General features: G+C 39.4%; 1 protein-coding gene across 1 annotated transcript in view; it reads right to left on the reverse strand.

Moving 5' to 3' along the window:
• LOC138021471 (protocadherin Fat 4-like) overlaps positions 1 to 26,295 on the reverse strand; it is a 39,419-nt gene extending 13,124 nt beyond the window's left edge. Inside the window, exons 1-25 of the mRNA XM_068868353.1 lie at positions 26,161 to 26,295; positions 24,595 to 24,651; positions 23,072 to 23,202; positions 21,389 to 21,448; positions 21,105 to 21,194; positions 20,176 to 20,274; positions 18,974 to 19,081; positions 18,744 to 18,863; positions 16,190 to 16,265; positions 15,671 to 15,777; positions 14,588 to 14,755; positions 13,365 to 13,493; positions 13,083 to 13,241; positions 12,498 to 12,700; positions 10,900 to 11,029; positions 8,891 to 8,982; positions 8,030 to 8,117; positions 7,490 to 7,618; positions 7,224 to 7,294; positions 6,853 to 7,096; positions 6,298 to 6,415; positions 5,825 to 5,889; positions 4,449 to 4,664; positions 3,163 to 3,297; positions 2,561 to 2,685 (exon numbers count right to left, since the gene is read on the reverse strand). Coding sequence (XP_068724454.1) covers positions 2,561 to 2,685; positions 3,163 to 3,297; positions 4,449 to 4,664; positions 5,825 to 5,889; positions 6,298 to 6,415; positions 6,853 to 7,096; positions 7,224 to 7,294; positions 7,490 to 7,618; positions 8,030 to 8,117; positions 8,891 to 8,982; positions 10,900 to 11,029; positions 12,498 to 12,700; positions 13,083 to 13,241; positions 13,365 to 13,493; positions 14,588 to 14,755; positions 15,671 to 15,777; positions 16,190 to 16,265; positions 18,744 to 18,863; positions 18,974 to 19,081; positions 20,176 to 20,274; positions 21,105 to 21,194; positions 21,389 to 21,448; positions 23,072 to 23,202; positions 24,595 to 24,651; positions 26,161 to 26,218 — 2,978 coding nt within the window. The 5' untranslated portion in view covers positions 26,219 to 26,295. The remainder of the gene's footprint in view (positions 1 to 2,560; positions 2,686 to 3,162; positions 3,298 to 4,448; positions 4,665 to 5,824; positions 5,890 to 6,297; positions 6,416 to 6,852; positions 7,097 to 7,223; positions 7,295 to 7,489; positions 7,619 to 8,029; positions 8,118 to 8,890; positions 8,983 to 10,899; positions 11,030 to 12,497; positions 12,701 to 13,082; positions 13,242 to 13,364; positions 13,494 to 14,587; positions 14,756 to 15,670; positions 15,778 to 16,189; positions 16,266 to 18,743; positions 18,864 to 18,973; positions 19,082 to 20,175; positions 20,275 to 21,104; positions 21,195 to 21,388; positions 21,449 to 23,071; positions 23,203 to 24,594; positions 24,652 to 26,160) is intronic.
• Positions 26,296 to 27,102: the final 807 nt, after the last annotated feature.

Here is a 27,102-nt window from a genome sequence, read left to right on the forward strand (position 1 = left end):
ATCATTTTTGTTTAACTAACACGATTAGCCAATAAAACGTGAGCTTCCCCCGTGCATACGTAACCCGCGCCCGCAGTGCGCACGGCAGTCAAAACTGTGGTATCCTGTCAATTCTTTGCCCTTTCTTCGGAAACGGTGCACTTCTATGCGTAAACGACGTTGTTGTCGATCTACTCTGTCGAAAGGACGCCATCAAAGTCTTTTTCTGAGAAGTTAACTCAAATAAATACATTATCAATACAGTTGTGACGTCTTCTTACACTTTATTCGGAATACTGGACTAAATTCGTCTTAACTTATAGAAAAAGCTCAGATAACAGCCAAAGCACAACAGATGACGTTCCAATCGCCGCTCGCTGGCAACCCAGTTTTGGCGCCAAAGTTTGTTGACCAAAAAGTTGCCACAAAATCTTTTTAAGGGATTTCTGGCCCTTTAATTTCGGATAGCACAGTTTTTCCCGCTCGCTGAATTCTGATTCGTCAATTTAGATTTCAGAAGCTCTCGCCGTATGCAAGGCCCTTCATTGTAAGATACTACATTAACATTTTTATTGCACAATTTTACATAATCATGATTTGTTTCTCATAACTTTCATTTCTAGTTTCATGTCACACAACATGCGTGTTTTGGTGATTGATGCCCACTTTTTCAAGTGACCATATCGTGAGACATTTCAAGTGACCACATCGTGAGACAAACGAGAATACTTTATTATTATTGCACTTCACCACGATGAATAACAGCAACCTTTTTTACGGCATTAACCGAAAATATGGGTGCACAGCCTTAAGGTTGACTCGTCGACATGAGCGTTGCTCGAGCAAGCTCGCACGCTACGCTAACCATCTCACCTTTCTTTCGCCTCACCACAAGCATGTACAGGAAGCCTACGAACACTGATCAGTACTTAGCGTATGATTCACACCACCGCAATCAGTGAAACGCGGTATTGCCAAGTGCCTCTACGAGCGCGCCAAACGTCTCGTAACAAACCCCTCTGTTATCTCCTAGGAGAAGAAGCACCTGTTTTCTGTTCTTGTCTCTAATGGTTACCCTTTTTCTTTCTTGCAGAAAATCACCAAGATCAGGAAACCGAGTATCAGGGCTGAACCCACGATCAAGGACAAGTTTACTGCGGTCTTACCCTATGTCAAAGGCCTATCCGAACAACTTCGCCGCTGCCTAGCTACAGCAACAAGGCATACGCACTGTTTTCAAGATACTACCTTAAGATCACATCTAGTACGACCGAAAGACGCTGTCGAGCCGACTTAACAAGATGGCGTGGTTTACAGGATTCCCTGTGAATGCGGTAAAGTCTACATCAGCGAGACTGGAAGACCTATGCTAGATAGAATCAAAGAACATGAGCAAGACATCCTACTTGCCCGTACCCAAACCTCCGCCGTTTCAGAACACGCGAACAATACCGGACACAGCCCGCTTTGGAACGAAGTAAAGTTTTCTTTAATCTTTAATCTTGAATCATTATTTATACATGATCGTGATCCTCATTGGTACACACGCCGGGTCAAAGAGGCGATTCACATAAGACTTCACCCTAACAACATCAACAGGGATAGTGGATCAGAAATTCCGGAAGCATGGATGCCCACGATCAAGAAACACAACAACAGGAGAACCATACGACAGCGGACCCCCGAAGGAACAACACACCGAAACAGCGACGATCGAACTGCACCAATCACAGCAGCTGAAAACCAACCAAATCACAGGGGAGCATCTTCCTTAAAAGGTGTCACGTAACTAGTCGACCTCATCGCCTGATGAAGACAGCAGTATGCAGTCGAAACGTCGCGATCTACATCACAAGTGACCACATCGTGAGACAAACGAGAATACTTTATTATTATTGTACTTCACCACGATGAATAACAGCAACCTTTTTTACGACATTAAATTGATTTTAATCTGGACATTTCATCAGCATTTATATAATAAACAAAACATTACATGGCCGCTTGGGGAAACGACTTTTATCTCCTTGTGCTGATAGTACCTCGCACTGATTCGCTAAGCTCAGTTGTGAGAGATACCATCAACACTCAAGGTAAAATTCGCATCCCCGCGCGCGGCTAGGTAATATCCTTTCCCGCGAAAACACGACAACTTCACGCGTGAAAAGATCACCGTTGGTATGGTTAGATACTAAATCGCGCCGTTGTTCTACGTTAAGACTACAGAACATATTAAAGTGAAATGGTTTGGTATTCCATCGGTGTTAAAAAATACTAACAGAACATTACACGACAGCTTGAAGATACGAAATTTGCTCTTCGAGTGTTGAGCGAACGAGTGAAATATTTTTCAACACTGGAAAAGAAATTTCGTACCTCTGCGCGGGCACGTAATCCTCTGTATATTGCAACTACGCAATGATGCGATTTTCAAGATGAAAGAGCATTGCAGTAAATTTAAAAACTTGAGCAGTTTCTACTTCTTTAGTTTTGGACTTTCATTTTCTCTATCTGGCTGTAAGTTCAGAAATAAACATCAAAGAAATCAGGGAAATTGTTGCTGCTCATGTCACAGACTTACTGATAACTTGGCTGTAGAAAGCGAAGAGGGTTGTCATCCACGTCAGAGACATTAATAAACACTGACACAACACTGGAAAACACTGGAGGATGAATGATATTCAATACTTTTGCTTGCACCTTTAACTGAAACAAAATAAATATACATCACGTTTGAGTAAATAACAATAAGTTACAAAGTGCGGGCGATGATTTTTCCTTGACACCTCTTTTCCAGATTTTTATTCTCCGTTAACTTGTTTTTCCGGTTTGGTTTGTTTTTAAAAGTTTGTTGTGAAAGGTTCGGCAGTGATTAATGACCAGAGGCGAAAAATAATTGAAAACAACTAGTTTAAATTATCTTGTGCCGAGAGAGGTCATAAGAAAGATATATGGAAATGTTTTCGCAGTCTCAGTAAGCGCCAATGTAATATGTCAGCGGTACAGCTTTAAAAAGGTCGAAGATTTTACAGTGGTTGCCCTGAATAGTGCAGGAACAAGTAGGATATTCCCCAAATCTCGATATTTGAAGGCTGAAAAAATGTCAAAACGTGATTACAAATAGGGCAAATATGGTTTTTTTAGGGACTGGTGTTCTAAGAAAACAAATTTACTCATATTTACAGTGTAGTTGGAAGCTGTTTCTCGGTCAAGCTTCCCTTGTGTTGTGATGAGTCCTGTTTCAGGTTCAATCAGAAATGCTCTTGATCCAGGGCTGCTTTCGTCGTACAATATTTTGAACAAAAACTCTGAAGTCGCCTAAACAAAAAGAAAAACGAAGACCGTGACTGTCATTGTGCGAATTTCAGGTTGGGGGACAAACCGACAAGCGCACCAACGACGAAGAGTTTTCCATTCTGAGCATGCACATCAAATTTGGGAGACGATTTCTTTTAAGTGCACGTTCTTAGAACGAAAAATTCGCACTCCAATGTAAATCAAATCTAACTAAAGATATGAAAGGTAAGGATCGACGAATTGGGAAAAGCAATGATATCTTTGTAAAGTGTCGAAGAAAAATTTAATGTCAGGATTGATTTGCTTTGTATTACCACAGCTTGCAATTGCCTTAAGTCACAAGCAATTTTTTTAATCCAATCCGAGACAATGCAGAGTAGGCTATGTATAAGAAATTCTCTCTTCACGACGTCTCGTCATCCATCTCGAGCATCCAATCTCTGAAGTATGCAAGATGATCCTAGTGAGATTTTCCGTTAAATGCACCCAAAACGTTTTTCATTAGCCGCTACGCTGAACTTGCGAGGTTGCCATAGCAACGAAATTACCCCGCTAAAGATTACAGTTTGGAATTCATTGTACAGTTCCCATTTAATTAGAACAAACTAATTTTTCTGAAATTACATTCGAACGCGTTTTCCTGCTTGTTTGATTGACAGTATCTCTTACATCTGAAAATATATGCTGCTCGGGTTTTCATTTTGGGAGACGAGCCACCTTAATAGACCTTATTCACGATGGCCGCCATATTGGATTTGCTATTCTCATATTAATTAGCTACACACTTCTGAGGGGGCAAACAACACAAGTTCGAGAGGTTATAACGAACATCTTAGCCACACAGATGATTTGTTTCGCGTTCATTGAATGTTTATCACCTAATTAGTAAAATAAAGTTACTTCGACGTTTTTTAGTGAAAAGTGAGTAGCTAACGAAATATAAAGTCAAACTGTCAAAGGCAATCAAAAGAAATAAAATTATTATAAAAGGTACTTAATTCTAAACACTAAAATGTACTTTTAGCAATATTATTTCAATATCTCGTCGAGCCGATTTTGCGCAATTTGCCTTTTTTCCAATGTTTGCCCCCCAGCATAACACATGGCTAATTTGCACGAGAATTTGGAAACTAACATGGCGGCTGTCGTGAATAAGGCCCATTACAAAATACCTGATCGCTATTGGTGACGTCAACTTGAAGCACTGATGTCCCGGGTGCAACTGACTCCGAAACCTCGGTTTCATATTGAGGTCTGGTGAATTTGGGTTTGTGGTCAGTCACGTCATCAACAATGACGAGGAGTGTCACGGCAGTAGACAGCTTTGGAGAGGCCAATGAATTCTCTGCTATCACACTTAAGTTGTAGGTTGTTTGATGTTCTCGTTTCTATGGCAGGTCAGGCAATAAAAATTAATGATAAATGAATCAATATTATTATCCCTAACTTACAGTGCGACGCGCCTTACCGTGGCCACCAAAAACAATTTTTTTAAAAAATGTCCGCCCAACCGGTTGTGTGAATTTGTTTTTCAGTCACGCCACCGTTCAAAGTTCGCATAGTTTTAAGATGAAAACCGTTGCATGGGTTGTTGAGTTGGCGCATTTACACGCAATTGTCAAATGTGAAAGTTTGTTGGGTGGCCACGGTAAGGCGCGTTGCACTGTAAATGTCAATGGAGGTTTCCCATTTTCTTACACCAGAAACCCATAAGGGTTGAAACGTGTAACGCGCGTTCACAGCTTCCGAATATTCAGTGCGAACTGATTGGTTGAATGTTTCAGTGCTAAGTACCATATTTGGAAACCCCTCGCTCTTGTTGTTCCAAATATGGTACTTAGCAAATCGAATATTCAGAAGCTTGTTTCCCAGCACACAAGGGGCCGTTACACGTTTCAACCCTTATGGGTTTCTGCTTACACCCATTACCGTACCTTGAAACAAAGCATGGAACGTAAAAAACTGCAATATAGTGTTTTCATCTGACGTCACGACGGTCATGTGGGTGTACAGAAGAAGGGTGAAAAAATCTTTTGGGAATTTGACTCTATCATTATGCAAAACGAGTTCGATATTTTGCTATTGTTTTGTATAGCAACATGGCCGTCTCATCCCGTGAGTGAAAACACTCTATATTGGACAAAAGTACTTTGGCAAAAAATGACGCCAATGATCAGTTTCGTGCTTTCCCAAGAAGGATAATTCCTGTCCCCACATCCAACCCCCTACGCCGCACAAATTGATTAGAGGCTCTTGAACACGGATGGGACATTTGGTGATTTGTAAGAGAACAATGAATTGAGGAGGAGAACAGAAGCAGCTTAAAAAGCGATTGTTGATTGTTTCCTAAACATGTGTGATATTTTATCAACGAGTTTTAGAATTTCCAGTCTTGCTTCCACCATTTGCTCTCACAGTCAAAGTAAAGTTTGCCAGGATTGCAGTGTATGTGAAATGTTCTCCCTGCAACTAAACTTGCCGCTAGGGAACGCTCTAAACTTGATAACTTAACTTTCTACACTAACAGACTAAAAAAAAATTGTCTTACCAGTTGTCGATTTGTGACAATAGCTCCAGTCTGATTTGAAATGGAAAACATTTCGGAACCATTGCCTATTCAAATTAAACAGAACTTCCTTTTCAAGGTCACAGCTCCAAGCCAAACTAAATGGACTTCATTCATGTTCTCACGGTTGGACTGGCACTAGCATGCGATGGAGATGACCGCAGATAAAGTAATCAGCCTCTGCAGACTACTCCAAGCTCGTTTCAGTCAAACAGTGGGAAGACAAATACGGTAGAAACATAATAGTGAAAAGTGCTAATGATGATAGTAATCGACTTATATACCGCACATATCACATTAGTTTCATGTCGGTTTACAATTCTCTGAGAGATAGACCACCAAAACCGGGGGATCTCCCCTCTCCCCCCCCCCCCCCCCTCCATTGAGAACAATGACGAGGCCAAAGATCGTGATAATAATAATAATAATAATAATAATAGTAAATGGCCATTTACCTTGTATGAAATAAAACACTTTAGCGTTCACAGCATCGTCGTCTTTGTCAAATGATCTCAGCCTGCCGATCTCACTGTTGGCTGGTGTCAAGTCTTGAACACGTACAACAAGCGAATCCTGATGAGGAGAAAAACATAAGGAACAATAGAAGAAATGATTATTTGTCACCAAAAGGCATAAGCAGGTAAATTCCCACTTATGTCCAGAAATCGACTTGCTTTATACTTTGACACCTGTCTTAATTTCAAGTTTTAGTCCAGAACTTCACCTAATTTGATGCAAATCCAAACTTTTCATCTGCAAGTTCTAGCACTTGACCAAGTCCCCCTGACTTAGGGCTGTTTCTTATTGTGTAGCAAGTTATCACTGCCAAACGGGCTATTTCTGCAAGAGGGAAAGGGGCAGACGGCAAAATCGGGAACTCCGTGCCTACTCTTTGCGGACAGTTTGCGGGTTTTTTTTATCGTTCTGTAGAGTTGGTGAGCAAGGTTTGAGAGACGATGCCTACGGTTTGCTTACAATGTGCTTATCGAAAAAGACTTGTAAGTACTAACCGTTGCGGTAGCATTTGCGCACAGCAAGTTCTTTTTCACCGTCAACATGCCAGGTTGCGCGTCAAAGAATATTGGCGCATTGTCATTGATATCAGTGACATTGATCGAAACTCGGACCACTGTCCTCCTTGACTGCGGGGCGCCTCGATCCTCAGCTCGCACAATCAACAAGTGGAAAAGAAGATTTTCATGATCCAGTGCTTCAGCTAATGAAATAACACCACTAGAGGAATTGATCCTGAAACTAAAACGAATAAACAAGTAAATAAAGGAATAGAAGTCTGGTGCCTAAGTGATTTTAAGGTATTGTAGCATCATGATGGATGCCCACAGTTTTTCAGTAAAAAATGAGTTTTCCAGCTAACATCTACCTTGGAGAGGATGGCGTTGAAATAAATGAGTACGCTATTTCTCCGTTCTCTCCAGCGTCGATATCAGTAGCCTTGAATAACAAAGAAATAGAATATTCCAATTAGTCATTTTTTTTCCGGCAAACGCACAGTTAAGAGCTTTCCACCTTAGCTTTCTCCTCTCTTAGAACCTTTAAAGGTCAGGAATAAGTCAACTGTTCCTTGTCAAAACTAATTGCATTTACAAAGTAACGCAGTTAGGGAAAGCTCCAAATCCAGTGCCATACCTCTACAGCGCCCAAAATCAATCCAGCGGTGCCTTCCTCGACAGAAAATTGGTAACCACCGGGTGAGTTGAACTGGGGAGAGTTGTCGTTTACGTCACTTACGTAAACAGTTAAATTGACCATTGAACTCTGTCAGAATAAAGGCGATAACAGCTAAACTTAGACAAATAAAAGGAATTTGAAGAGTTTTTGTTTTCCCTTGCGTTATTTTCCTGAGAACAGGTGTATAGAGCAAAATAATGCCAATCCATGTCAACATGGTGGGAGGCGCGGTGGCCTCATGGTTAGTGTGCTCGACTCCGGATCGAGTGGTCTGTGTTCGGGTTCGGGTCCTGGCCCCCTCCTCTCCCCCCCCCCCCCCCCCCCTTCCTGGAAGTTACTTTTGCCAACAAGCAAACCTCTTCTCCCGAGCGACAGTCTGAACTACTCTAACAGGAGATATGGGTAATAGGGAGAGCTTTACCTAGGAATTTGTCAGTTGGGTCTGAAAGCTTCTTTTTTCAAAAAGTTAATAATTATTGAGTCACCAGACGAATGTACCTTGTTCCCTCCATCTTCAGCCTTTACAACCAAGTGATAAGTGTCAATTTTCTCCCTGTCAAGGCATTCTGAAACACTTATGGTACCACTAAAAGAATAATACCAAGATACCATCACACAACAGTCCATCAAATGGGTCAGTTACCAAGGTGAGGGTTTAACGTATTACACGAAGACGAAAGTCTTCAAATAATAGGAATCAGCTAAGGGCATCTTCTGTTTGTTTATCACTTAATTTCCACTATTCTCAGTTCGATGTAGTTGGTATTGATTTGTTGTGCATCTGTTGTTCCTAGGCCAGTTGAGTGGTGTGTAATTATCGAAAACACAAATGAACAACAATGATGATAACTGTAAAGAACTAATCGCCTCTTCATTAGTGTTCGTTGTATTTTTTGTATGGAATGTTTATCACCGTTAGTTTGCTGTGCGTGCGGAATGTGTTTCCAGGTGTTAGTTACTGATTTGGTGTAATTTATTCCTTTTCACTTGCAAGTATTTAAGGCCGGTTTAGAAGTTATTTTGAGTTTTTGGTGTAATCGCTTCAAAGCAGTTCAAATTCTACGTCAAGGGTAGTTCTGATTCTTCTTCTTCGACGCTTTCTGTGCAGTCTTCGTTATAGTCTTGATGTGTCTTTCTTAGTCCCAGCTCTAAAACAAATGTAAGTGTTGCTTCCTATCGTTTTCCGTTTCAAGATTGGTTCGCTTAGTAATTTTCTTTGTTTGCTTGTAATTTTGTTTTAACCGCTTCTCCCTCTACTTCAGAATCAATAAATTGTGTTAAACCTCGGAATTTATGCTGGAGTTATTTGTCCTCTCGTGGAAGTTACAACAACTACTGCATGGGAAATACATAACATACCTCGAGGAGTTAATTCTGAAGATATTACCAATGTTTCCATCGTTTATGGTGTAACTTATCGCACCATTTTGTCCAGCATCCTCGTCTGTGGCCTGTAAGGTACGAAAGATATTAGTAAAGGTTAAGCTTGGGCCAACATGAGCCTGAAGCGAAAGAATCACCGAGTTCAGAAACAAGCATCAACCTCGGGACCTGAGCTTTTTTCTCTGTGTTCGATGGAGCGAGAGACAGCGACACGGCGACGCGTCGCGGAGTTCATTGGCCCGGGCGTTGGATATGGATGCGATTGCGCGAAATTCAAATTAACACTCTTAACACTGGCTGATTGGACTTGTCTTTCGTCGTCCTGAATTTAAGTGTACCACGCCTTGCAAGAAGGCATCTAATTGTCAACTGCCATGTTAAGGAGAAGGTGTAGTTCAGCTGGTTAGTGCACGGCTTTCGGAGCAAAGAGCTCCCCAGTTCGATCCTCGGTGATCTCAACGCCTGTTACGACTTTTCCTCTGATCCGTAAAAGGGAGCACCGAAAGAGGGAGGGGTTAAAGGGGGCACCGTCGGCTTCCATTGATAACAGCTTCGTAGCTGATAGCTGAAGTAACTACCGACGTTAAATAAAGTGATTTATCTTTTTTTTAGCTTTTTATGTTTTTCTGAATTGTTACTTCCATATTATAAAATTAGTGCTCCTGTGAACTATCTTGATAGTTAAATGCACTTCCAAACTAAACAAAGCCTTTACATTTACATGTCTCTAAGGTGCGGCGAAGAACGGTGGTTCAGTTGGGTGATCATCTAACAACCATGGAGGAGCTAACAGATTCCAACCCACTCAGGTTCTTAGAGAAAGTGCTTCCCTTGTAAGTGGTTAGACTTTCGAGTCTTCTCCGATAAAGCCTATAAACCGCAGGCCCCGTATCACAATTCTTCAGCTGTATTCCGTGTAGAAAAAGGCTACAGGAGCAGGAGACCACCTTAGCTGTAAAAGCTGTCACAGAAATGTGTAAAGGGGACTTTGCTGGGTGCTGGAACATGCAGGTGAAGGGAAGATAGACTCTTCGAAGCCTGGAGTTGCATGATTCAGTCCGTCAATTAACGTAAAGAACATCAAGATTCAGTTAAACCTCTACAAAAAAGTCTGAGCGTTATTTATTCAAACGCCATAACAAAGTTAAGTTACGAGATTTATATACGGCCGGAGGGTTTGGCGTTTGTTGAGTCCATACTTAATTCCTCCACTTGCTGGAGAGATTTTGATAGTACAATGTCGGCGAAATGTACCGAATGAGTCAGAAGTGAAGAAAGCTTATTAATCAAAGAAAGTTTCGTCAACAAGGAAACAACATAAGAAAGCTGATACCTTTGAAAAATACAATTTTGGATTGAACTGAACTCCTTGATAGAAACGCGAAATACGTGCAAATTTCTCATTCAAAGGACCCCCCCCCCCCCCCTCAAAAAATAAAGAAAAGAAAAGAAAAACTTGGTCTGTCTCGTATGTTCCTTAAAGGTGTTTTTTTGGGAGACTCGAGATACGAATGTGGTTTTGACAAAAGCCACACTGAGGTTCACACGACAGAGAGACATCGGGAGGCTCGGAAAACAGTTAGGTACATTGTAAATATTATGACTTTCCACTCTCTCATGATTTCACCCAGGCTTGCGGGCTATATTGACAAATTTCAACGTACTGCCGGAGCCAAATAGGTTATCCAGGAATTCCAACAGTTAGAAGGAGTTTTTAAAAAGTAAGTAAACTTGTGTGTTTGACGTTATCCGATCAGGGCGCTTTCCTTTTGTCAGAACTTGCCGGCCAGATCCATTAGTTGGCAAAGAAAACACACAACAATTTGAAGGAACACTTGGACAATAATCCCTTACATTCTTCTAGAGGAGTGTATATCATCCTCGAAGTATGTTAATTTGAAGGTGTTGTAGAGTTAGTCCTTCCAAATGCCCGGTCGGGTCGGTCAGTTCTGTCAAATGCAAAGCATCCTAAGGAATGACATTACCTTGACTGTTATCACAGTTCCGTTAACGTCCGTGGCTTCTGAAACCATAACAGCGATGGACTGTTTCTCAAACATAGGAACATTGTCATTGATATCCTGTACGAGGATCGTCACAGCAACAGTACTCGACCTAACCAACAAAAAATGAAAGGGGGATCTTAAAATAATTGTTCGAAGAAAGTGCTTCCTATGTAATTACATCTGCGAATTGTAAAACTTTCAAGTCTTCTCGGATAACAACTATAAACCCCTGACACTGGTGAATCCTGGCAACTCAGGTAAGTTTCAGCAAGCGGGACAGTACACCTTCTCATACGAACAAAACAAGGTTTTACGTTTTGAAGTTTATTGGCATCAGCCAATATAGCGGTAAAAGAGGCATGCCCGCCTACCTGGGCCAGGTATTGGGCTAGCTCGCTTCAAAGCAACAATCTCTCGCTAAAGAGAGAAGGGATCCTCGCACTCACCTGCACAATTTAAGCAATTGTCTTTTCAGTAAAGATACCTTAAACATTCAGGGCCCGGTTGTTCGAAAGCCGATTAACTTAATCCAGGATTAACGTAAACTTTGGTTTGCCTTTTTAACTTTTGGGTGAAAGCTTCTTTTGGTTATTTTTTGGTTTTCAAGCTTGACTTCGTCTAATGTAAAATTTTGCCAAATATCAGCGTTGTGCAACATTTGGGAGTGGAGAAACTCCTTGGTTAATTTTTAAGCTGGGATTAGCGTTAATCGGCTTTCGAACAACCGGGCCCAGGAGGTTTCAACGAGATTCGAACCCATGACCTCTCCGATGCTGACGCAACGCTCCACCAAGTCAGCTATGAAGCTACTCTGTTGAAGCCACCTGAAATTTCCAGGGGTCGACAAGAGATAATTGCTTGAATTGTCAGGATAGAGCGGTTTTCAATCGAGTAGAGTGGTTTTCATTTGAGTGTCGAAAGTAATTAGCGAATTGCTTTGGTTTTGCATTACTTCAACCAGTGATTGGTTCAAAGTTCTCGCGCCATTTTTTCAACCAATCAGAAGTGAAACCAAACCTAATCGTGGCTCACGCCTGCACATTTTCCCTCGCTTTATGTCGGCTTCGTGTACTTACTTCGAGTTTTGATTGGTTTACTGGATTGTCTCCTTCCTTTTTGATTGGCCAAAGTAATTACTTTGGTTTTGGTTTTACGACACTCGAGTGTAACTCGCTCTATCGAAAGTAATTAGTGAATTACTTTGGTTTTGCATTACTTCACTCAGTGATTGTTTCAAAGTTCGCGCGCCACTTTTTCAACCAATCAGGAGTGAAACAAAACCAATTGCTACTCGCGCGTGCACATTTTCCCGCGCTTTGTGTCGGCTGCGTCTAATTACTTCGAGTTTTGATTGGTTTATTGGATTGTCTCCCTCCTTTTTAATTGGCCAAAGTAATTACTTTGCTTTTGGTTTTACGGCACTTAATTGAAACTCGCTCTAAGGGCAAGAATCACTTCCATCTTTTCCCTATAGCCCTCACTTCAAATATGCACTTCTTTATTTTAATCTTTCGCTAGTTTTCATATAATTTTACAAAAGAGCTGCACACTGAAAAATGCTTCAAAACGGCACCAACCTTGTTTCTTCTTTCGTGGCACTGTCCTCTGCTTTAACTGTTAAAAAGTATTCACTGGTTTTTTCACGGTCAAGCTGATGTGCAGTAGTTATTGATCCATTATTGGGATTAATATGGAAACTCTGACGGTGGCCCGTAGCATCGGGGACAAAACTGTACTTAACAGCACCATTTGAAGATGAGTCGTTGTCATGCGCAATTACCTAGAAGGAAAACGACAATCAACGATGACGCCTCCCTCGAGCCTCTACTTAAATAGAACTCAACGGGCTGTCTCCGAGTTCATGTCTGCCTCATCTTCAAAGCGAGTCTGAGTGCGAAGTTTTTGTGATGGTAATTAGGTCTACTCAACATATGAATGAAAACTAATTTTCATTAGAAAACAGAGCAAGGCTATTTTGACGTTTGCCGTCTCCAAGAAACAAAGCAAAACCAACGGACACTTGACCCACGACTAAATTGGTATTAGTATCACCCAACTAGTGGACTAATACAAATCCTGCATTTTAATTGGCTACTCTTCTAGAGGACTACTAGTAATAGTCCTCGAGTGGCAAAAAGCGAGAGAGGGAAATAAGACATTACCTGCACCACTTGTTTTCCACTGGGCAGTTCTTCCTGTATTGTCACATTGTATAGATGTTGAGAAAAGCGAGGACTGTTGTCATTTCTGTCCTCTGCTTTGATCATGACTGTAACATTGTTGCTGTACTTATCAACACTTTGAGTTTCTTTGGCAATAACCTAAAATAAGCTCTTTATTAGAGATGAAATAACTCACATAACAAAGAAAATTACTGAAAAACAAACAGGCAAAACAAAGTCTTCGTTAATGCCATTCAGAGAACAACAGAAATTAGGCCTCACCACAATGCTGTAATTTTCTTGTTTTTCACGATCTATCAAACCGTTCACGGTTATTACACCAGCTAAGGGATCGATCACAAAGTGGTCTCCCTCTCCCAGGAGAGAAAAGGCAAAGGTGGAATTATTTCCCTGAGGAAAAGAAGAGACAACAAAAACCACAAAATTAATAGAGGGGGAGTAGTAGAAGTAGTAGTAGTAGTAGTAGTTTATTTACTCACTGCACATCACTCTCATGAGTTAAGGAGGACTACTAACTACCACTACTACCACTACTACCACTACTACTACTAACTACTAACTACTAACTACTAACTACTAACTACTAACTACTACCACTACCACTACCACTACCACTACCACTACCACTACCACTACCACTACCACTACCACTACCACTACCACTACCACTACCACTACCACTACCACTACTTTTAGCATGTAGAACAATGACAAAAATCAGATTCCCTGATTTAAAGGTAGCTTGGCTCTAATCCTACATGTATACGATGCCAACGTTTTCCTAAATCAACATTCTACTAAATCGCCCAGACTGGAGATTTTTATATCTGACATGTACTTCAACATTATTAAAATGGTGAGTAAATATTTCATAGTAATGTACTCACTGTCTAGTTATGTCAATATGTTATTGTTCATGCATTCACAGCCTTCTCATTTTTTAACTTGAACCCTTTTATTGTGATTTATTTTTAAAATTATTTTTTCTTTTCCTGCCCTGAGAAGCTACAGATTGTAGACTATTTTAAAGGCACGGGTTAATAGCTATTTATAAATTTCAAGTGTTATCTTTCGGGAGCTTGAACTCATTCCCTTGAAAAGACAATCATTTTAGCCGGACTCATGCCAAGTGATACAAATGTACAATGATCATTTTTTTTGAGGGAATTTTAAGTTACAACAAACTGGGTGTCTTGCTCTGTTGAGGGTGGGGCTATCATGCACGAGGCTGCAAGGTCAAACCCTCACTTGACTAATCTACTGGATAGTGGACTAATTAGATCTAGTGTACAATGGATAGAGTTATCTACCATCCTTTGAAACAACTGGGGCAACTCTCTTCGTCTTTTTTACTGTCTCCTGATATCAATCCTGATTTCTGTCCTGTGACACCTAACCAACCTGACCCCCCCCCCCCCCCCAAAATTGTGATCTACTTAGACAAGCAAGATCAAGAGAAACATAGGAGGACCTCTGTTACTCACTTGATCAGCATCAGTAGCTTTCACTTGGCCAACAAAGGCACCAGGCACAGAGTTCTCAGCAATGGCAAACAAGTACGTCTGATTGCTAAACACTGGTGAGTTGTCATTGACGTCACTGATGCTGATTGTGACTGTTGCATGATCAGGAAAGTGAAATGTTGAATGAGCCTGAAAATTAAAACAAGACAACTTTCATTACCAGGGTTTTGCCAATCTATGTTGATATCCTCTCTCTGTTTGATGGCTAAGAAGCACATGTCCTCATATAAAGAGTTATTTTCAAGAGAAGAAAACCATTGGTTCATGAAGCCTATGTTGTGTTGGCTGGAGCCACAGGATGACAAACATAACAGCTCTGTGAAGGCCCTTAGTGCCACAAGCCATGAGGAGGACAGGTCACGTGTAATAGTTACCATAACAGGTACAGGATAGACACGAATTTTGAAATTTGAAAAAAGTTTCCAGCTTTTTCCAATTTTGGACAAAGTCTTTTCCGGGTATATTTTCAACCCATGATAAATTTCATGATACACGTTGCTCATTCTGTTTAAATTCATGTCCCACAATAACCTTGGGTTGTTAGTAATGCTATGCAATTGCACATATGTGAGTTTAGGTATTATGTTTTTAGTTTTGAAGTTAAACCCAGTTTCAAACACACAATAGTAAAACTATCCATTTTTATATTTAGACCCCAGAGCAAAGACAGATGCTCTCAAGATGAAGTCTATTGAAATGAAATGCAACTTATCATGATCATCAGTAAAAATACAGAAAGAAAGTTTGTTAACTACACCAGTCCCAGTGATGAGTAAAATCATCTTGTCTTCAAGAGAGGAGAATCTGAATAGCGTCACCCTTACAAGGAAATGGGTTAAGGACAAAATTTTTGAGTGGACATAGCTGAGGTTAACCCTTTAACCGAATCCCATTGACTAGAAACATCGTCTGGTTTTAGAGTAAAAATAATCAAGAAGTGCCACTCTTAGGAGGCAATGGGCTAAAGTTGGTTAGTTTGGGTTAGGGTATTACCACGGATGAAAACAATACTCAAGGCATGACTTAAAAGGGAAGTGCTTTTACCAATACTTGCAGTCTGTATTCCTGCCTTGATTCCCTGTCCAGTGTGCCATTTAAGGATATGACTCCAGTGGAAGCATTGATTACAAACAAAGTTTGTTTCATGCTCACTGAAATAGATGTTTCCAGTGTGAGTAAAAAGGCAAGGTGAGAATTTCATTAAACCCAAAATAGCATGGCTTGCAGTGACAACAGGAAAAATAATCACTACTAACAAATGAATGATGTAAATTATCATAAGCACAGTCAAGTGCATAAGGTCACTGTAAAAGAATACAAGGAAAGTAGGTGCGAGAGCAGGGATGGCAAAGTGGTGAAAGCACTTGCCTCCCATCACAAACAGAAGAGCCTGGGCAACCTGTGTTATGACCACAATTCTTGTATTAAAAGGAGATACTTGTAGTAAATATACTGAACATCAGCGTATGGGGTGGAATGGGGGGGGGGGGGGAGGGGGGTTAGTTCTGATGCTCTACCATGGACTGCTATAGAAATTACAACACTTGTGAATAGAATGCTTACAATCAAGAATCTCATATGTAACTGGAGCACTAAGTTGGTCTTGATCAGATGCAGACACTTGAACAATGGAAGTCGCCTTTGCGAAAAGAACAAAACATAATTAACTCCTGATAATGGGGAGTTTATTGGATGCCACTGTACAGAAGGAGGAGAAAATAGATGGCCCCTTCTAGAAAACAGGCAGGGCTAAAGACACAAACGTTAACACCATTTTAAATTGGTGACCAGTATTCTGAAATAATTATTCACAGAATTATTGTCAATGTTCTCTTCAAAACATGAAGACTACATGTCTGGCAAAATGAGCAGGATGAAAGCTTGGTGCTAGTGTCATCAACTGTCCATGCCTGATCAAACTAATATCATCTACATTTCCTTTTGAAATTTGGAATTCTTACTTCTCGCCATCTGCTTTTAAATTAAAAATTAACTAATGTGTAGCATTAATCATTTCCACATATTAAACTATCTTTGATTGGGGAATATACTACTTGAAATGTGTTACAAATACTAGATATACAATCATGTACAACGTTAGATATTTCCAACTCTATATTTAAAAAAATTAACCATTTTTACTGTACAACGCATCAATAAAATTAATATATTTTCCTTCCCCTTTGAAAGTTATCAACAGCCTTACAGCTAAAAATCCTTGTCAGCAGACGCATACATGTATCTGTGTCAAGACAATTCTCTACATTCTTTTGGATTTTTTAACTTGCTATTTTTGTATAAATTGTATTGTGGGGAATCTTGTCAATAGTTTGGCCCATGTATTCCCAAATACTCTGAAGACTCACAGTTTAAAACCGTCACGGAATGAATTATTATAATATTTAAAAAACTATCATGTCAATTGCAATGCCCTCTCCTCAGACTCTCACAAAATGACTTTATATGAACAACATTTTACAACATTTTTTTTCCTAGCTTGTTCCATGCATGGATCATTGAATCTTATCCGAAGAAAATTTTTAGAAAACAAAAAATCGCTCCTGTCTGATGTTCTCAAAATGCAATGTACATCAGGGCCACCCAACGTCAATTTTCGGAAAATATCTGTTTGGAAGACGATTTGCGATCTAGAATTTTCCGAACAATTGCTGTAACATTTCTTGCTTGCCTGCCTCCCCTAGGATTTTCAAACATCTGAAAAATGGTATAATTGCCCATTGTTAAGGGATTTTTACCCTAAAAATGTCACCTAGAATTTTCGGGAGCCTTTTTTCGGGCAGAAATTTTCGAAAAGGTAACTTTTGATCCCTACAGTTTTCAGATCACTAGACTTTCAGCTAGGAAATCCGAATGTTCAAATACTAAAATATGTTTAACAATGCTACACTGTATGTTTAAGTGGTTTTGAACTATTATTCTCATTGGGTGCCCCTGATACATATACAGTAATCACATATGAAAATCAAGAAGAAGACTGATCACCATGAATCATGATAATAATAAAAATGAACAAAATCAATAAAAGCTCATGCAGTAAAGTCCATGATATGACCATCGTTAGATTGCCATGCCAAGGGTAGAAAACCCAAAAAGGGATATTAAAGAGAATGGACTGTATGCAGATTTATTTATTTTGGCTGATTCCTTCAGAACAACTTTGCAAAACAAAACAGAAATAGAATAGTACATTCTCAAACATTCTCGAGCACATGCTCTCAAAAAATATAACAACAACTCATGCACACAGAATTTTACTTTACGTAACATACAGCAAATTCCCACAATATAGGTTTTCCACATTAAAATCGTAAAAGTCCATGTATAAGCCGCACCTTCTTTCTCAAAAGTCAAATCAGAAATCGGGGATGCGGCTTGTCTACGGAAACACCTGAGTTCTCTAAGGTGCAATTAATATTCATAAAAACTTCTCAAGATGTCACTGAATAAACATAATATAAACTGAAAGCATGTCGTTGTTGATCATTGCCTTTTTCATGAGTGGTGGGTCCTAATTAGGAGCCATTTCTATCTTTAAGTGTTCACACTTTACTCGAACAACGGAACACCAACCTACAGGCAAATTAATCTCCATTCCTGTTTGCTAATATTGGTCACTGTGAATATTCAACTTCATGGAGCTGCTTGAAACAAATAATCGCATGGAAGGAGCATCTTTATTAAGTTTTTTTTTTAAGTATTAAAACTCACAAGATAAAGGTATCATGACAAGTGAAATGTCGCAATGGAAAGACTTAATTGATATGAAAGCTCGTAAAAACCACTGTGTCACTGTTTTGAAACCGACTAGTTGTTTGCCATTTTTTTCCCGAAATTCGAGCTTCCAAATTGGGGGTGCGGCTTATACATTGACTTTTACAGTACCTTTCTTATCCTCATTAATGATTCGTAAAGGAAACACAAATACTTCATAATTATAATTAAATTTTTATTATCCTGAGACAAATAAGTTTCCATTTTACTTCCAAACTTTTTTTGGTGACAATGTCACTATCAAAACTGCCAATTTGAAAGTAAAATTAATGTGATACAACATTGCCACTCATAAATTATTATAAATATCTCATTCAAGTCCTACCACATTGGCATCTTCACTGACAAAAGCATGGTATTCATATGCCGTAAATCTAACGGGGAGGTCATCCTCATCAGTAACTGATATTGAAAGGGCTGTCCAGTTAGAAAAGTTGCTTGGATACTGTAAGTTAGAAATAAAACACTAACGTAACATGTACCAGTAGTTGTAATGTGTAACATGTTTGCAACCAAAACTCATACAAACTTACAAATGAACTAAGGGTAACTTACATTTGATGCTGTGATGTTCAATAGGTATGAAGACTTTAGTTCAAAATTCAGAGCCTTTGCAACCAATATATTGCAATGATAAGAATCTTGCAACTTAAACATTCCATCCTTAGAGGGGAAAAATAAACCGTTTAATACTGGTCTGACCGGATCTTTTAATATAAAATCCACACAAAGAAATAACTTCAAAAAACCGGTTATGCTGATGCTGAAATAAATTTGCCATTGAATTGCCATCCAACACAAAGATCACTGCGCATGACAAGCAGATATGAACTGCAAGTATCAAAACCAATGAAGTGATCAATAGAAAATCAAATATCAAAAAATGTCAGAACCCTTCTTCAGTGTGAAGAAAGCTGTTGAAATTTGCAATCAGAAAGAATGGTGGCCTGCACACGCATCAAGTCACTTTTAAATAAAGTTAAAATTGATGTTAAGCCCATCAAGCTGCACAGTTCCCAGCTGGAAAATCATCTTCATTCACCTTGCTTCCATTGGAGGTTAGTACTGTCAGTGGTATAACTGGGGCAATCCTAAAATCAGGAATCTGGAATCCGGAATCACAAGTCATTGTTTTACCAATATGGAGAGTAAAAACTATCATAAACATTCATAAAAGCTAACTTAGGCCTAATTAGGCCTAAACAAATGTTCTTAGGCCTAAGGTTAGCTTTTATGAATGTTTAGGATAACTTTTTTACTCTCTGTATTGATAAAACAATGACCTGTGATTCCAGATTCCGGATTCCAGGTTTTAGGGTTGTCCGTATAACTGCAAATCCCGTATCGGGATAAGTGAAATACTGTGGCCTGCTGGGTTAAAATGTCGGGCCACAGGAAAACCAGGAGTGTAGTTTCCTGGTTTCCCTGTGGCCCAACTACTGACACTTTCTAAATATCTATTTTATATCACTCTACTTGGTTATTCATTTTGAAGTGTCATGCATATCCTACAAAAAGTGTCAAAACCTCTATTAAAATATCCCCTGATAATATTAATAATCCAATGACGAAGGGGTTATTAGGCAGAGAAAATCATCCTATAGTTCAAAACATTAGGGTAAAGGAAGATACAATCTAAATGTAGATTAAGAAGATCGCTCCCTTAAAACAAGTGTGAAAAATTTAGAACATGCACTAAGAACTTGCAGGGCAAACAAGTTCAATCAGGAGCTCTAAAAGATCAATGTGAAACAGACCTGGTTTCCATCAGATATCTCGTAGACGATTTCTGCATTTTCCTCCAGGTCACCATCCTCTGCAGACACTGAAAATATCCCCTTGTTGACATCTGTGCTCTAATAATTTAAAAAATCATCATAATTACTGCACTGATACCCAGAGTTGTAAATGCAAACTAAACTCATCATAAACAGACGAGTTAGGGAACTGGTGCCTTAAAGTGTCCCAGTCCTGTGATCAATAAAATCACTTCCCTTTTTTCTTCAGTTTGAAAGCGAGTTTGCTTAACTCCTCACTGGCAAAATGTTGATCTTTGATTTCTATCCAAAGGTCATTTACTTTGAGTGCAAGTTTTGAATTTCACGGTCCGCTATTGCTCATGTTCAAAACTGACAGATTGGACCTCAGAGGTTGGATCCAGGGAAAAGTGATGTCAAAGGCTCACTAGCTTTGAATTTCAGCGTGTGAATGCAGCTTATTATGTATGCAAAACACAAGTTTAAAAGTCTGAAAGCCCAAAACTCCCATGCTGCATATTAATTCTGTGGCGTACACACGCATGTATTCTAACTTAAACTAGTGAGCCTTTGACGTCATTTTCTCCTTGATCCAGCTCTCTCAAGACCTCAAAGTTAGTAATGGCAAACCATTAAATAGGAAAATTCCACTTGAAAATAAACAGGTGTCTTTTTGAAATCTAGATTTACAACTTTGGCTGCTTAGTGTTAAGATAATTGATTTTTTTGGTCACAGGCTGGAGCACATTAAAGGTTAGCGGGGTTTCAATTCCAATGTGCAGAGAGGAGGTTTCCATGACAACCATGGAAGCAGGAACCACCCCCCAAAGAGGCCACTAACAGGCACAGAATCTGAAAGGATTTAGTGGAAACCAATTACCAGACCAAAATTAATACTTACTATAATAATTATGATGATCTCAACTTACTTCTTTGACTCTAACATGGTAGTATTGGTGCTGAAAGTGTGGAAAGTGGTCATTTATGTCAAGGATCCAATAGAGAACAGTTGCAGAGGCCTGTTAAAAGTCAAAACATAGAACAAACTTAAGACAAATCAGTAAATAAATGTGGTGTGGTGAGAGTCATAGACAAGGCCACATGAAATCTGAACATTAGCCACATGTACATGGTGTAACGTACATTCCACTGCACGGCAATGAAAACAACACAGAAAAAACGTTTCAAGAAAACATCAAAGATAATGACCAACCTTATCCCCAGCATCATCAAAAGCAAATACTGTAAATTTTCCATTGGTAGAACTTAGCTCCTGGTAGATAGTAAGAGATAACTATTGCACATACACTGTATGTATCTAAATTGTCTCCCACAGGGTATATGTACTGTAAGTGATTTATAATAACCATAAAAATTAATTATTCTAAGGCTAAGGGCAATGGCCTAAAACCGATTCAAAACTAAAGTGCTGAATTTCCTTTGAATCCATAAAATGGATTATACTACCTGTCTGAGACTAGAACAACATATTCCCAGAAAAGGAGAGGGCCACAAAAACACAAGACAGAGCCCCCAAGCCCTTGCCTGTCGCACAACAGTGGGTCTAAAACACAGGTCACAGGTCAGGTCAGGGCAATAGGAAGAATAATTTTTCTGCCAAGGAAATAAAGAGATATATTAAATAAATAAATAAATTATGGCAGTACCCATAACTCCTGTCATCACATGATTTATCTTCTGAGCATGAGGCTAAAAGCCACAGAAATGGCAGATTCAAGCAAAGCCGAGAACAAGGTACAAGTAGGAAGCAACTTGCATGTGAAATTCATTGTTTTCATTCTGCTGGAACAGATTTAATCGTGTAGTGACACATTCTGAACCTTAAAGTAAACAATGTCACCCATAGAGTGGTTCTAAACCGTTTAGAACAAAGACAAAATTATAACGATTTGTATGGAGTCACTGCAGCATGAAAGGGCCAATCCCCAAACTGCAATAAGATGCTAATTTTTGGCAAATGGCCATTCTTCATCATGTACTTTCTGAAGATCTTAATGAATCCCATGATTTCATAATTTTAAACATAATTTGTGACATCACACTTTAACACTCTATTCTTTGAGATCCTTGCTTGTATCCCGTTTCCTTCTAATTATGCAGGCAAAGGTTCTTTGAATTACTACTATTATTGTTCTAAATGCGTGATGGCTGCAAAATTGTCAGTCACGGGAAAACGGTACAAATAATTTAAAAACGTAAAGTCTGAAAACGCAAGTACATGTACCGGTACCAGACATGGTCACGGAGTTGAAGGACAGTGGGTATTCGGTGGCATTGAAGGAACTCTTATAATTTATTTCAGAAATAGATTAACCTAGAAAAGCATGGATACACTCACAAAACCATTAATGATTCAAAAGAATTTGTAAATGAGAACAGTAAACACACAAACCAAATCGAAGGACAGTGGTCTGAAGACAGGATTGCCCAAATTTGTTCGGCGCAAAATTATATGTGTATTCAGGACATATTGCGGAATTTATGTGGCGTTATTTACCTGACCTGTGACCTGACCCGACCTGACCGGCAACCTGACCTGTGACCTGTGTTTTCAACCTGCTGATGACCAGAAATCGCATACCAATACATGTGTATGCATGTGGATAAAATTCCTAACCTCTTTCTTCAGGATGAAGAAAAGGCCAATTCTGGAAGTATAGCGATATTTCTCGTTACGTGACCCATTGTTATTAATATAGAAGCTAATTGGCTGTTGAAACAATAACTTTTGTTCCGTGGTTGGCAAATTTCAACATGAACAAAAAATGTGAGTCGTCAATGTTTAATAGAAAACAAGAAATACCGCTAGGTCCAAAAGAAGCGACATTAATGCAGAAGGTGAAAAGAAACTTAACATATATACTACTGAACAAACCTCTCGGTCGAGATCTGCCAGCACAGTGATAATTCCCGAGGAACTGTTGATAGCAAAGAATGCTCCACCATCTGCACCTAACTCGTATGTGACATTTCCTGGACCCGCATGGGCTTGAACTACAAACGAGCCTTAAGAAAAGAAGAGATGATGAAAAAATTAATAAAAAGACGTTGTTGATATCGATAGTGATTTCTAGCCGGAATTTTAGGGCGCTTTCCATTTGACAGAACTGGCCGCCCACACAGAATACTACGAGGTATTATAATGCAAGAGTTCCTTCAAAATTGTTGCATTTTCTTTGCAAACTGGCGGGTCTGGTCGGCCAGTTGTGACAAAAGGAAAGCGCCCTTGGTCTCTGCTCGTCCGCCATTTTGGTAGCTGAGTGACCACGACTTGTCCCTAAGTGGCAAAGTCTCCGCAACTGGCGGAGGACATGACTTGAAACCTCACGGACAATCAGAAAGACGGAAATTTTGCTTAGCTGCCATCTGAGTTTCAAGATTCAGAAGGATTGACTTGGCAACAGTGTATCACCAAACAACTGTTGTTATACCGAGTCAGGAGCAATGAGCTCCTGACCGAGTGAAACAATATGACGTAATGAGTAGACATCTTTGCTGAGGTGCCAACCTATCGAGATCTAAAATCTGGAGATTTTTTCCATCCGGTCTCCCCACTCCTCCCCCCTTGATCAACCTACACCACCCCTTCCCCCTCGATCAACCTACCCACTCCCCTCCCCCACAAAAACGCACCCACCCATCCCCAAGCAGCTCCTTCAGAATACAAGAATATTCTGCCATTGTGAATTTCCGGGAAAACAGGGTACTTATGTCAAGAATTTTTTTTGGTTAATCGGAGATCCAATCAAACAATCGGTTATATGGCTATGATAGCTAAAGGAAACCATTTTGTTTAGTTCTATTACTCAGAGATGAATAAATGTATTAAGAAACAATGAAACGAGTTTGAAAAAATCGATTTTTTTAAAGTTGGCGATGCAATCTAGAATGGAGAAACGTCTGTGAAAGGTTCAGAGTCGTTTTTTAAGCGGGAGATTTAATGACCCGTACGGGAGACCGGGAGATTCGTTCCGTATTCGGGCGACTCCCGGATAATCCGGGAGAGTTGGCACGTATGCAAAGTGTTCCTGATCATCACGAAACGAATTTGGTCGGCCCCAAATTTAACGGCGGGTCTAATCTGCAGGTCGCCTCAATTAGGCCTACGGTTAGCTTTTAAGAATGTTTAGGATACTCTCTGTATTGGTGAAACAATGCCCTGCAACCTGCGAACTGCGACCTGCAGATTAGACCCGCCGCAAATTTAAACTATTTGCAAAACTCATCCATGAGAAACGGTTTATGCTACAATTAATGCTTACAGTGCAATCCATTTTTCTTTCTGGGAAGTTAAACTTAACTCTCGAGTGAGGTTCAATTTTTGTTCGATGGGGATGGTCAGTATACTTGGAGATAAAAGATCTGAAAGATAGTGTCGAGAGAAAAAATTGTACTTACCCACCGGTTGCTCCTCATAGATTGTAACATAAATGAATTCTGGCGAAAAGTAGAGACCTAAAAACAAATCAGTTGACTGTATAATAGGTTTCACTCATGTCGTACTATCAGCCTAACCATGGAAAGGTAGGTCGCGCATCTTTAAAAGCTTAATTTACAAACTTCCTCAGTAAAACATGTACAGCCGTTTAATATAAATGAAGATGAACTTTGGAAAATATTATTACTACGCAAGATCCTAAAGAAGCACTGTCATGCTAAATTTGCTGTTTTGAGGTCGAAACTGGATAAAAATCTAAATTACATAAATTATGATAGCACTGAGTTTCCGTGAATCCATTTTCATCCTCTCCATCCTTGGCTGCAAACAACAAAGCCGGATTATTGCAACAAAACTACAGCATTACTTTTTGGTCTTCATTGATGCAAAGTCTGACTAAAATTGGGTGACACTGCACCTTATCTCCTGTTGAGTTACGGATGGCAAACTGAAGATGAAAATGTGTTGCGTTTTGTCATGATATTATAAATTATCATAAATTTTGTAAATTCTCCCGCATTCTCATTAGATGCATGTGGCTTAATACCTAATGTAAGTGGAAGACCCTTGCCGAAACGGAAATCATAAATATCTTTCTCTTCTCGAGCATTGGTCTGTCATAAGAATTTATAGACTGAGCAAAACGCACATGGCTACTATCTGGTGACTTAGCCGGCTCATGTCTTCAAGATGACTTACATTTCCAAGTTTCATAGGCTATTTTTATTCAGTGACGTCGCTAGTAAAGTCTGATCACACAATTTGTTCATGATCTACATAATCTTCCGGCTAAGATCACCTAGTGAAATCAAACTAAACTAAGGCCGGTATAAGTAGTTCACGTTGACTTTCATGGTTAGTTCGGCGTATAGACGCCCAACTGAGGTTTAAAATTTAACATCTTATCCGATGTCGGTTTTTAATAATTTACGAGGTTAACTGAAATTCAAAACTTCTGCTGTAACTATATCAAATTCAGCCTGTGATCAGAAAAACGATTCACATGATGGAATTGAACTTCTATTCATGTTATCCTTAAACTTCTACAAAAATTGAACTCAAAAACCGTGCAAATGACAGTTGTAATGTGTAAGAGTACTAAGAAAAAAAGAGAGAGAAAAACTTCGCGTTTTTAATTTGCATCTAGTTAAGACTATGGCTGGAAAAGGTTAGAAATCGAGAAATAAAGTTAGCCGCCACAGATGAGCTGAGAACTCCGTAACAATTTTTGTACAAGAAGAAAAAAAGCAATTTCCTCTGAAGACTTAGCTTAAATGAACTGGTTTGTGTTTTGAGCGGTTCTTTCCGAAAATTGAGAATTATACACAGTCAGAATTAAAGTTCAAAATGTTGTTTTCAGTCAAATTGTTTTGCATTGCACATGTTTTTATTAGTCAAAGAAATATTCAAGTAACCGAGGAGAGCATGAATTACCAACGATTTCCCACCAGAAAGAAGTGAGGGAATTCTGGTATTACAAAAATGAAGTAATGTTTTCAAGAAAGGAAAATAATTGGTGGACTTACCGTGACAAAATCCAGCAAGATAAAAGAGTGATGAAAATGTCAATAGCGCTTTCTTCATTGCCAGACCCTCCTAGTTTTTTTGCAAATTATGACATTTCTTCTTTCTTTGCCGCTTCCCTTGACAAGTAAATTGCCCACTGGAGCTTTAGAGAATGATCAATTCACCTTTCTTATCTGCTCTTTTGTAAAACGCGCTTGTGAAAATGTTTTACTAACTTCGCTGTGTTTCATGCACAAGACCTCTCGATTAGTATCATTAATAATGAAATAACATTAATTCGGTGGTGGATTTATCGAGTCTCTTGTAACTTGCGCCCCCAGGGTGGCATTGAATGATTCATAGTCAAATTTTGCTTGCATTCTTTTTTAGTCCTATCACAATCCTTGTTAATAAGAATGACTGATTTTCATTCCAAAGATCACTAATGTATTCTTAGAAGAAGAATTAAGACCACAACTGGTTGTTCTACGTTTACGTAGTGTGGGACAAAACATAATTTCCGCGAAGATCATAAGAAGAAGACCGGAGTGAAAACTCATTTTTCGTATAAGCAGGAAATTCATTATAAAACAGGCTTTTACACTGCAATATGAGAAAATTTTGAAGGCGCTTATTGCATAGAGATGTAGAGATTGACTTAGTGAGAAGACCATCGCGTACGAGGACAGGTAATCTGCAAATCTAATCTAAGTATTCTTTAGGCATGAATCCGTTCATCAGCTTTCTACTGTCGATCAGTCAGTTGCCGTTTCCTTGCATTACTTCACCCAATGATTGGTTCAAAGTTCTCCCGCCACTTTTTCAACCAATCGGAAGTAAAACCAAAACCAATAGTGACTCGCGCGTGCATATTTTCCCGCGCTTTGTGTCAGCTACGTGTAATTACTTCGATTTTTGATTAGTTTACTTGATTGGCTCCGTCCCTTGTGATTGGCCAAAGT

The sequence above is a fragment of the Montipora capricornis genome, chromosome 10 (genome assembly GCF_036669925.1).
Source record: "Montipora capricornis isolate CH-2021 chromosome 10, ASM3666992v2, whole genome shotgun sequence".
In the NCBI taxonomy this organism is placed as follows: Eukaryota; Metazoa; Cnidaria; class Anthozoa; order Scleractinia; family Acroporidae; genus Montipora; species Montipora capricornis.